This window comes from Monopterus albus, unplaced genomic scaffold (genome assembly GCF_001952655.1).
Source record: "Monopterus albus unplaced genomic scaffold, M_albus_1.0 scaffold18.1, whole genome shotgun sequence".
In the NCBI taxonomy this organism is placed as follows: domain Eukaryota; kingdom Metazoa; phylum Chordata; class Actinopteri; order Synbranchiformes; family Synbranchidae; genus Monopterus; species Monopterus albus.
In genome coordinates this window covers 1399948-1412197 of record NW_018127898.1, presented here as the reverse complement: position 1 = coordinate 1412197, position 12250 = coordinate 1399948, and the positions used below count along the sequence as shown (strand labels likewise).

The 12250-nt window shown below is 43.4% G+C and overlaps 1 protein-coding gene across 5 annotated transcripts in view; it reads left to right on the top strand.

The window, feature by feature from the left end:
* The first annotated feature begins 8932 nt into the window (after window positions 1-8932).
* The window catches only part of LOC109956175 (bile acid-CoA:amino acid N-acyltransferase-like), a 24849-nt gene continuing 21531 nt past the window's right edge, over window positions 8933-12250 (top strand). For 4 of the 5 annotated variants that reach the window (XR_002274376.1, XR_002274375.1, XM_020593100.1 and 1 more), the window contains exons 1-5: window positions 8933-9032; window positions 9663-9872; window positions 11541-11640; window positions 11784-11974; window positions 12072-12247. Coding sequence is in view for 3 of the 5 variants with exons in the window: in XM_020593100.1 (XP_020448756.1) it covers window positions 8975-9032; window positions 9663-9872; window positions 11541-11640; window positions 11784-11974; window positions 12072-12247 (735 nt within the window). In the remaining 2 variants the exon portion in view is untranslated. Of the gene's footprint in view, window positions 9033-9662; window positions 9873-10956; window positions 11057-11540; window positions 11641-11783; window positions 11975-12071; window positions 12248-12250 lie in introns of all 5 variants that reach the window. The other variant, XM_020593103.1, reaches the window with a different exon arrangement.

Below are 12250 nucleotides of genomic sequence, written 5' to 3'. Positions count from 1 at the left end.
TAACATGAACAAATTGAAATCTTTCTGATAAATAAGATTTGAACCAACTTAGCGCAGTTCCTTTAATCCCAATAGCATGTTGAAGTCTCTGCAGTAAGATGCTGTGATTAATGGTGTCAGAAGCAGCACTGAGATCTAAGAGGACAAGTATGGAGACAAGTCCTTTGTCTGAGGCTAGGAGAAGATCATTGGTGACTTTCACCAATGCGGTTTCTGTACTATGATGGACTCTAAATCCTGACTGAAAATCCTCAAACAAATCATTCTTGTGCAAGTGGTCACATAACTGCTTTGCAACAGCTTTTTCAAGGATTTTGGAAATAAATGGGAGATTGGATATTGGACTATAATTAGCTAGGACACCTGGGACAAGAGTAGGCTTTTTGAGTAGAGGTTTAATTACTGCAACTTTAAAAGCCTGTGGAACATGACCTGTTAATAGAGAGAGGTTAATCAGATCTAGTATGGATGTGTTGATTAGGGGAAAGACGTCTTTGAGCAGCCTGGTCGGGATGGGGTCCAGGAGACTAGTTGATGATTTAGATGAAGCAATTGTTGAGGTCAACTCAGAGAGATCTATGGGAGAGAAGTAGTCCAAGTATAATTGAGGTCTTACAGGTGTTTCTAAAGCCATTGTAGTAGATGGCACATCCATGAGAGCTGTGGGAATGGTCCGACCAATTTTTTTCTCTAATAGTTGTGATTTTATCTGACTAGATACTGGATTTTGGGTAGTGATCACACAAAGAATTGTCTGATCACAGTCGAGGTCACTCTGAGCAGGAATCAGGTGAGAAGTGTAGAAAATCTCTGAAGGAAATTTTTTTATGGGAGCTCCAAATGCAGCCACAGCCACTTGCTGCATCCACAGTGTGAGTGAGGGTGCCCGTAGATACTGCTGGCTACTGCTGGCTGTGTGCTGGGCACTAAAATGTCAGAGGTTGGCATGTTTATTATGGCGTATGCAAATTAGAGACGCATGTATATACTTTGCATTAGTTTTGTGACATGTCAGCACTGAACTGGCTACCTAAAGGTAGGCTAGTTTGTTCATTGAGTGATTGTTGTAAAGCATCCACACTATTTTATTTTGTGGTTTGATTCTATAATAAGAGTGTTTTACATAGGTTCGACACAGGCTGGACGTGGGCTGCATTCATGGGTAGGTGAACATCATGTTCGGTCGTCTCTGCCTGGTGGACTGCCTCAGAAGGGGAAAAGATTCAGGATGGGGTCCTTGCCGTGCTTCAGGATGGGATTCCGATGCTGGCCCAGAATCAGGTTCTGATGCTGGTCTGAGATCGGGCACTGGAATGATTCAGCTCCTTCCTCTGTCACGAGGCCAAAGAGAAGATCTATTGGGAGGCGAGGATGTCCCCATACAACAGGTAGTAGGGGGAATAGCCTGTAGCCTCATGCTTTGTGCAGTTGTATGCATGAATGGCATGGGGCAGATGCTCTTTCCGATTCTGCTTTTCTTTCTCCCCTAGTGTGTGTAACATCTGTAACAATGTGCGGTTCAGTCTTTCAGCGGGGTTGAACTGCGGGTGGTAAGATGAAGTCCTTGAATGACCTACCCCTGCAAGCTGTCTAAGGGATTTGAACAGTTCATTTTCAAATTTCCGACCCTGATTATGATGGAGTTTGGCGGGGTAACCAAACCTGGGAATGAAGTCGTTGAAGAGTCGGTCGGCTGCTGTCTTGGCGGCTTTGTTCTTGGTGGGGTAAGCTTGTCCAAACCTGGTGAAGTGGTCCACCACGATTTAGGATATACTCGTACCTGCCTCAACAGGTCTCCAAGTGCAGGAAGTCAATGCAGACAAGTTCGAGGGGCAAGCTGGATGTTATACTTCCCATAGGTGCTCTTTCATGTGTTGTGGGTTTTTTCTGCTTGATGCATGAGCACTTCCTGGTAACATACTCCTCAATCTCTCTCTTCATGCAAGGCCAGTAGAATTGCTTTTTGGCTAGGCTCAAAACTTTCTCCACTCCGACATGGCCCATGTTGTTATGGAGGTGTGTGAGAGCTGTCTGTCGATAGGTGGAAGGCAAGACAAGTTGTTTTCTGTCTATGGTCTTTCGGTAGAGCAGGCCGTTCTCTATATGCAACCGACTCCACTCTCTTAACAGTCTTTTTGTGTTTGTGTCAACTTTAACTCTGTCGTTTTCTATCAGTGTAACGTTCTCTTTCATTTCCAGGACTTTCCCGATGGCTGGATCTGCTCTTTGCTTTTTGCTCTTGGACTAGTTATTGTCCGTGAAAACTGTAAAATGTGGGGCATAGAAAAGATGGTCCTTGAACTTGTCACAAACTGTCCACTTGAGGGCCAGAAACTCAGGTTTCCTGCTGTGCAAGTGGTAGTTTTGTTCTGCCGGTGTTAGCGTGTGTGACCTAAACCCAATCACTCTCATCTTGCCGTCTTGGTTCTGATACAGGACTGCTCCGAGCCCTATTTGGGAAGCGTCTGTGTGGAGTATGAAGGGGCTTGTAAAGTCGGGGTATGCTAACACTGGTGGCTGAGTTAATATGTCCATTAGATGCTCAAGAGTGTTTTGGTGGTCCTCGTTCCACTGTACTGGAGCTCGAGAAGATTGCTGCAGGTACTTTGTTCTGCCTCTGGATGGTTTGGGTGGCAGTGTGTCTGACTTGGCCTGAAGCAAGTTGTACAAGGGTTTGGCAATGCAGGAGAAGTCCTGCACGTATGTCCGGTAGTGACTCAGGAATCCAAGCAGCTGCCTAACCTCTCCGACCGTTTGTGGCCTCTTGTGTTTTAGCGCCTGCACTGCCTCAGTGTCCTTGGGGTCCACTTTCACTCCATCTGCGTACACTAAACAACCAACATATGGGACCTCTTTGCGGAACAGCTCACACTTTTCTGGCTTCAACTTCACACCATGGCGTTTCAAGGCTTGGAGAACTTTGCGCAGTACTTGGACATGTTCATCAAATGACTTGGAAAAGCAAAGCACGTCGTAGGTAGGGAACACAGTACTCGTCGCAGAGCATGTTAGTAGCTGAATAAACCTTTGTGAAGTTAGGCCTACATTGCACTACCTGCAGTAATTTTTACAGTGCCTTGCGAAAGTATTCGGCCCCCTTGAACTTTGCGACCTTTTGCCACATTTCAGGCTTCAAACATAAAGATATAAAACTGTAATTTTTTGTGAAGAATCAACAACAAGTGGGACACAATCATGAAGTGGAACGAAATTTATTGGATATTTCAAACTTTTTTAACAAATAAAAAACTGAATAATTGGGCGTGCAAAATTATTCAGCCCCTTTACTTTCAGTGCAGCAAACTCTCTCCAGAAGTTCAGTGAGGATCTCTGAATGATCCAATGTTGACCTAAATGACTAATGATGATAAATAGAATCCACCTGTGTGTAATCAAGTCTCCGTATAAATGCACCTGCACTGTGATAGTCTCAGAGGTCTGTTTAAAGCGCAGAGAGCATCATGAAGAACAAGGAACACACCAGGCAGGTCCGAGATACTGTTGTGGAGAAGTTTAAAGCCGGATTTGGATACAAAAAGATTTCCCAAGCTTTAAACATCCCAAGGAGCACTGTGCAAGCGATAATATTGAAATGGAAGGAGTATCAGACCACTGCAAATCTACCAAGACCTGGCCGTCCCTCTAAACTTTCAGCTCATACAAGGAGAAGACTGATCAGAGATGCAGCCAAGAGGCCCATGATCACTCTGGATGAACTGCAGAGATCTACAGCTGAGGTGGGAGACTCTGTCCATAGGACAACAATCAGTCGTATACTGCACAAATCTGGCCTTTATGGAAGAGTGGCAAGAAGAAAGCCATTTCTTAAAGATATCCATAAAAAGTGTCGTTTAAAGTTTGCCACAAGCCACCTGGGAGACACACCAAACATGTGGAAGAAGGTGCTCTGGTCAGATGAAACCAAAATCGAACTTTTTGGCAACAATGCAAAATGTTATGTTTGGCGTAAAAGCAACACAGCTCATCACCCTGAACACACCATCCGCACTGTCAAACATGGTGGTGGCAGCATCATGGTTTGGGCCTGCTTTTCTTCAGCAGGGACCGGGAAGATGGTTAAAATTGATGGGACGATGGATGGAGCCAAATACAGGACCATTCTGGAAGGAAACCTGATGGAGTCTGCAAAAGACCTGAGACTGGGACGGAGCTTTGTCTTCCAACAAGACAATGATCCAAAACATAAAGCAAAATCTACAATGGAATGGTTCACAAATAAACATATCCAGGTGTTAGAATGGCCAAGTCAAAGTCCAGACCTGAATCCACTCGAGAATCTGTGGAAAGAACTGAAAACTGCTGTTCACAAACGCTCTCTATCCAACCTCACTGAGCTCGAGCTGTTTTGCAAGGAGGAATGGGCAAAATTTAAGTCTCTTGATGTGCAAAACTGATAGAGACATACCCCAAGTGACTTACAGCTGTAATCGCAGCAAAAGGTGGCGCTACAAAGTATTAACTTAAGGGGGCTGAATAATTTTGCACGCCCAATTTTTCAGTTTTTTATTTGTTAAAAAAGTTTGAAATATCCAATAAATTTCGTTCCACTTCATGATTGTGTCCCACTTGTTGTTGATTCTTCACAAAAAATTACAATTTTATATCTTTATGTTTGAAGCCTGAAATGTGGCAAAAGGTCGCAAAGTTCAAGGGGGCCGAATACTTTCGCAAGGCACTGTACCTTGATCCTTCTGCAATGAATCCTTGGTGGTAGACTTTGCCCTGATCCAGAATTGAAAATCAGCCATAAACTTCGAGTGAGTCAGTGGGGTCCTGGATCCGGGGAAGTGGGTGACAGTCTGGCACTGTTTTGTTGTTCAGGAGGCAGTAATCAATACACAGACTTAAAGATCCGTTTACTATGAGTTCTTGAATGTATTCTTTTACTTCCATGTAAAGTGGTTTTGGGATGGAAGCATAGGCCCTTTGAACTGGCGTGTCATCTTTTGATTTCCATCTGCAGCGAGGGAATACATCCGATGTCACCACTGTCACGAGAGAACACCTCACTCTCTTCGACTAGTACCTTTTCCACTGCCTGCTGCTGCTCTGACTCAAGTGGCTGAGGTTGACTGGCGACAACCATGGCTCTGTAGGTGGATCACAGGGAGAAGTGGCTGAATTTACCTCCACTGTGGTCACTGTACTTTTTGTAAGCTGAGACAAGGACGGCTCTAGCTTGTCTGTTTCGAGGACCTTAGTGACATGCTGGATGGTACTCAGTGTGGTTCTTTTTGGGAGGATGATCTCATGCTTTGAGTGGTTGGAGATGAGTATCTTTACATATGGTCTTTGGGTGTTGTTGATCTCTAAGAGGCCTTCTCCCACACTTAGCTGTCTTAAAGCATTGTTTTCTTGTGTAGGTTCATAGAGCACAAGGGGGGCTGAAGTGTCAAAGTTTTGGGGTACCCTTGCACTGCTTTTCTAGCTGGGATGATTATATTGTCTTTTCCTGTTCTTACTGTGGCTGGGTCACAGTCAGTTCCTCTTGGCACTTGAATGAAATTGACCATGGCCACCACTTGTTCTTCTTCCATTCCAAAAGCTCTATGAAGGAGGGTGATGAGTGTGGCAATGGCATCTTTGTCTGATTTCTGTCTTTGACTAATTGCTCCAAGCACATTGGCTCCTACTATTGGTTGGGGGAGTGACAGTTTGCTAACTAGAAATGGTGCCTGTACAGTGAGATTGGGGTCTTCCTGGCCTGCAAGAGTGACAGTTAGCTCGACCCACCCATCATAGGGAATGGCTTGACCACTGACTGCGTAAACCTCCAGCTCATTCTCCAAGAGCTCTTGCAGGGGTCTCACGGCATAACAGGGAATGTGTCTTCTGACCCACTGTCTGTCAACTATGCTTACTTGTGAACCGGAGTCAAATAAAACTGTTACTGGGTAACCACTTATTAGACATTTAAGGAGGCTTTTCTTACCAACTAGGAGGACCCTGCAACTCGTGGTACTTTGACAGGAGGATGCTTGTGACTTGCTTTTGCATTTGGAGTATTTTCTTGTCTGTCTGGTGCAATGCTTAGTAAACTGCTTGGTAGGTTGTGCAGGGGTTGGCTTTAGTGTCTGGGACTGAGGCTCTGCACCGGTCTCTGGCTGTCCCTTGACAGAGACCAATTCCCATTTCCCTGAAACTCGGTCCACTTCAAGCACCCCACTGCTCTCTAAGGATTTCTTCATCTGTGACTTGGCTGTGTGAAACAAGGGGTCTGAATCTCTGTCGCAAGTCAATATACTTCGCCCCAACCCCTTGGTAGACTGTGTGGAGGAAAACCTCTTGTATAGTCTTAGGATTATAGGAAATATCAGAGTGTGCTTGTTTCGACTGGAAAATTAGTTTTTGTTTGAGTCCAATCATGCGATACAGGAACTGTTGAGGAGATTCTTGTTCTGCTTGTCTAGCACACATTAATTCCTGAAACATCTCAGTGGTTGCCTTTTCCCCAAGGTGAGATCTAAGGAAGCCCTGAAGTTCTGGGAGGGACAGTTCATCTTTGTGCATAAGCATGTCCTTAAATGTGCCAGGTTTGATAATTCTAAGAACACCTCTCACAATCTCAGCTTCTGCAAATCCTTCTTTAACTCCTTCCTTGATCTGTTTAGTGAGACTGCTGTAACTAATGTCAGAGCTATTGTCTCCAATTTGTCCTCCAAACACTTTCCTATCTCCCGCGCAGAGAGTTTAAAGGTCTTTTAGGGTAACTGGTTGTTCTGCCCTTGACTTTCTGGTTTGGTGTGGAGGCAAGTGGCTTTGATGATAGGTTTTAGCTGGCGGCTGGGGACAGTGGTCTTACTCTGCCTTAGTCATTCACTCAGTTCCTCATATGCTCTCCTCAACTCCTCTATTGACTGTGTCTCCGAGTGGATGCTTGTATTGGTTTGAAGGTCTGGTCGACTGTCAGGAGGGGGTGGATCTGGCATTATATTAGAGGGATGGGGCCTAGGCATGTTAGGTGTTTCAAACTCGGCAGGAGGATCAGCAAGGGTGCCAACTGCAATGACTTGGCTCACCAGATCATTTAACATAAGTGACTGACTCATGCCCTCATCCTCCAGTTGTAGTAAGGTGTCTGACTGAAGGTAGGAAGTGACATAATCCATGCAGCTTTCCTTGTCATTCTGGCTGAACTGGGTTGTGTCATTGGTGTCTTCTGGAATACTCTTTGCTAATTCGTAGAGATTTGTACTGGAGAGGGTAAACATTCGTCCTCTAATGTTCCATATCAACTCCTTTCGTGCTGTCGACATGGTCTATATGTAGTCTTAGTTCTTTGGCAATGTAACTCTGCAGTGATTAGCATGCATCAGCGTTCCTGTACAACAGTGTGACTCTCTGATGGGGCGGTGAACCTTATGCACCCTGATCCCACTCCTTGGACACCCGCTGGCTGACTTGGCTGAAGTGGCACTCTGGTCACTGTTGCCTCTGGTTCTTGTATCACTGGATCTGCTTCTCTGCGACTGTAGAGGAGAGATCCCGGACGAGCCCCCACAGTTTGTTACGGGTCCTGGGCATGGTGACCACAATAACAAAAAGAATGGAGAAGAATCTGTAAAATAAAGGTAGAGTGCATGAGCAGTGATGACAGGAGCACTCGTGTCTTTCTCCAGATTACTTCTAATGGGAAACCAGAAATTGGTCCGCATTAGGCAATCCGGAAATTGGTCCGCATTAGGCAATCCGGAACAGACTACTCTGGTGTCCAAGGTTCCGCTTGCAGCTACACTACTCTAAACCCATTATTTATACAGGAATACATATCATGCATGTTGATTAATTATGCTCTTAATATTTAAAGGGGGTCCACGCTCTAAAAGCGTTATTAAAATAAAGCTTGACCCTTGGCTCAGCCTCCATAATATCAAATGTGGTTGTGCATATTTGGGTGCACCACACATTCATGGGTTATTTTGCAAGCTACTTATTGTGTGTGGATTTAAGTGTCAGATCAGTGAGTCTCAAGGAGCACGCCTCCTGAGCGCAATGCTGCTCATTGTGGAAAGTTGGTATGTGAGACTGTTGATGATAAAGAGGCTGCAGGACTGAATTTGCTAAGGAGGTATTACTCAAAGCCAGTGTGTGCGCTGCTGCCAGTCACTCCGAGCTGCGCAGGGTTACGGTATAATGAGAAAACACAGTATGTCCTAAAAACAAGAAAAGTATCTTCTTATAATGAGAAAGGCTTCTCATCATAACAAGATATGCAGGGGGTTCTGTGTGCAGGTTATGGAATTCACACTTGAGTGCACGAGTTCATTCACACAGGCGTGCACAAGACAACAACTGCTGACCATACAATGAGTGCCTGTGGTAGATTTGGAGAACTGATATTTTTCCAGGGGTTGTGATCTTTTAACTGAAGTGATGGGCTAGAGTAATTAATGTTCTGGACTTCATTTTTAAAAAGTGAGTAAATAGACATTTGATTCATTAATTTACATTGACTTTAGAAAGTGTTCAAACACCTTCACTTTTTGCTGGTGGTCTCCAGTCAATGTCTAGATACAAGAAGAATTAAAACCAACTAGATATAACTGACAAAGGTTTGGAGTGCCACAGGAAATGGCCTGAATATATTTATGGAAGTGAGAGATTTCAGTTTTTGATTTTTAATAAAATTTCTGATGTTGTAAAAGCATGTTTTTTCACTTTGGTATTATGGGTTATTAGGTGGAGATTGATGGGCAAAATGGCCAATTTATTTATTTATAATTAAATCTACAACACAATGTAAAAAAAAGCAAAGGGGTCTGTGATTCATTTCTTATAGAGGAACATATCTGATCAATCTTGGCTGCAGCTCACTGATAAAACTGTTGTAAGTTTAAATATTTAACTTGGAATTAAAGTGATGGACTTTAACCTTTACTCATTTTCATGTGGAGTGAACACCGTTATGATCAGAGCACATGTGAATGTGACAAGAATTCGACAGCTCATAGAAATGAAGATGACACTATTCACCTTATACAGAAAACTGGCAGGTTTGCATTCTGCAGTGGGTAAGAATATTGTTTATTCTTTGTTGTTATTTGGACTTCAAGTGTCTGGGTTGACCGGTACATTCTGTTTTGACTCTGAGAAAATCTGTTTCTCTAAACTGCAGGTCGACTGTTCTTACATAAAGGTCTGTCTGTGGTGTACAGCATGTGATCATCTAAGAAGTATTTGTTACTTCTTGCTGCTACTATAACTGTAAAATAATCCTAAAATATTTTTGAGAAATAATGCAAAACACAGAGTAAATTTCTAGATCATAAGACATCTGCAGTACTTGTGTAAAAATGCTTTCCTAGATCTGCAGCAATTGTAATTTTGTTTGTAGACTGAATGAGGTATTTTCTATAACGTTTCTCTTTGTGGGTAAGCTGAAAACCTGGTAGATGGATAAGAATTGCAGAATTTGGTGGAAAGGAATTGATCGATTATTTCAGTTACTCAACCGGTAATTTTTTTTTTTTTAAGTAAAATGTAAAAATCTCAAGGTATGGCAAGTTGTAAAATGTCTGCTGTCTCTCATTGCTATGGACGACATTAGAGAATTTCAGATACAATGTCACCTGTAATACTGTACCTCTCTTTTCTGTAATGCCTACAAGTTCACGGTCCCCGTATATTTTTTTTATCTGCAGGTGCAGTTCGGTGGAGGAGCAGTTATCGACCATCTCCTCTTTTGACAGCTGCTCCTGTTCGTGCTCTCATAGATGAACGGATCAGCATTAAAGGGACTTTCCTTCCCCCACACTGCCCAATTACACTATGTGCACAAATGCACAGTGAGGATGGTGACCTATGGGAGGCATTTGCCCATTATAATACAAATTCAGACGGCACTGTGAACTGTGAGTCACACAGAGTTTGTAGCATTCCATAATCACTGTTGGCTCATACAGACAGGTGACAAACAAAAGGAAAAGCCAACATAAAGTGTCTCAGTAAGGTGCTGGGCCACCGTGTTCCACCAGAACAGCTTCAGAGCTCCTGGGCAATGATTCACCAGTTCCTGGACTCTACTGGAGGGATGAACACCATTCTTCCAAAGATGTTCCCTCATGTGGTGTTTTGATGATGGTGGTGGAGACATTGTCTAACATGTTGGTCCTAAATCTCTTATAAATGTTCACCTGGGTTGAGATCTGCTGACTGAAGACCACAGCATATGATTCTCATCATTGTCACACTCATAAAACCATTGAGTGAGCCCTCGTGCCCCATGGTCATCCTGAAGAGACCACTTGTTTATTCAGGCTTTCCTTTTATTTGTTGCCTGTCTATATATAATGATTTGATATAAATGGAATTATTAAACACACAATATTATTATATTTATATAATATATAAGATAACTCCATAGATTGTAGATGTGAAAAGCATTTGTCTAGTTGGTGTTGGAAAAAAACACAAATAATAATTTTAATGTACTTTTTTTCCAGATAGTTTTATTCTTACTGTTTAAAATGGATACAGTTACAATAAAAAAAATCACTATTAATAATCACCTTTATTTGGCCAAGTATGTCACACAAGGAATTTGTTTCCAGTTCAGAACCAAGGCAGCCATCTGCAGCGCCACTTCACACCAATGGCTCTAACCATCGGGTTAAATTGGGGGTTCAGTGGAAGTGGAATGCAGGCACTGAGATTCAAACCGCCAACCTTCCGGTTGGGAGATGACTGCTCTACCCACTGAACCACAGTCACCCCTACACTTGCTAATATATTAACAAATAACAATATTAACAATTGGACAAAGAAAGGGTTTGTAGTGTAAAGTTGTCATTGAAATTCAAGTGGTAAAACAAAAAACAAGTCAACATTTAATTTGTTTATTGTGGAAGTCACTTTTAGATTTGATGAGACTTTTAGACTTTTGTTCAGGGTTTTGCTCAGTTGATCTTCTCCCATCTATGTTTGTCCCTAAAATAGTGACCAGAGACCATTCGGTTGGGGGCTCATATTTGGGCTGTGAGCCAATGGGACTCTTCTGGGGAATGCAGGGGGATCCTGGGAACAAAGGCCCTTTGAGGCAGGTGACATGAACAGGCTCAGTGAGCACTAAGGACAGTGACGTTTACCCAGCTGTCCGTTCTACACTTGTAGCAGGAGTGGAGGATGCGGAGTTTGTTTAATTTACTATTACAACCTAATTCAAACATATAAACAGATGTGGCTCTCATTCATTCTGCAGCTACAGATGTTCAGCCTTTGCCCACATGTTCATTTAATCATTGTTTGTTTCATGTGTGTCACACTTGTACAAATTTGCCATCAGTGGTCAGTCTGTCTAAAATGTAGTGAAGTCAAAGTCTGAAGTAACAGAAAATGAAAATACTCAAGTAGAGACACCTCAACATTGTATTTAACCACGGTACTTGAGTAAATGTACTTGGTTACTTGCCACCTCTCTTTGTCATTGCATATTACAGCAGAAACAACAGAGGTTGATGACAGTTTCCTGACTGGGTTTTGCTCAGTTGATCTTCTCCCATCTATGTTTGTCCCTAAAATAGTGACCAGGGACCATTCGGTTGGGGGCTCATATTTGGGCTGTGAGCCAATGGGACTCTTCTGGGGAATGCAGGGGGATCCTGGGGTCAAAGGCCCTTTGAGGCAGGTGACATGAACAGGCTCAGTGAGCGCTAAGGACAGTGACCTACTTAGTTACTTGCCACCGCTCTTTGTCATGGCATATTACAACAGAAACAATAGAAGTTGATGACAGTTTCCTGACTGACCTGTGCTCTTTTTCACAGATTGAGGAAGATAAACGTATTGACTCCATACACAGTGCAGATATCCTTGCTGGAGGGCCACATTTCCCCCAGTGAGGCACAGGGCACTGAGCTAGCTACTGTAATCACTGAGCGCTGGTATATAGCACCAGGCGTACGGAGAATAGATATTCGTCAAAATGGAGTTGTAGGGACGTTATTCTTACCCCCTGGTGAGCAGACGCTTTGAAGTATTCACTCAGAGATTTTAAAACTGATGTGGAAAGGCTGTGTCCTCTGAACAGCATCTGTGGTACTGACTTCCTGTAGGCCCGGGTCCATTTCCAGGCATGTTGGACCTGTGGGGAATGGGTGGAGGACTGATGGAGTACCGCGCTGCCCTGATTGCATCCAGAGGCTATGCTAGTTTGGCCCTTGCCTTCCTGGGGCACAAAGATTTACCTGGCCCACGCAACACCTTGAATGTTGGTGATTCATATTTCAAGGTG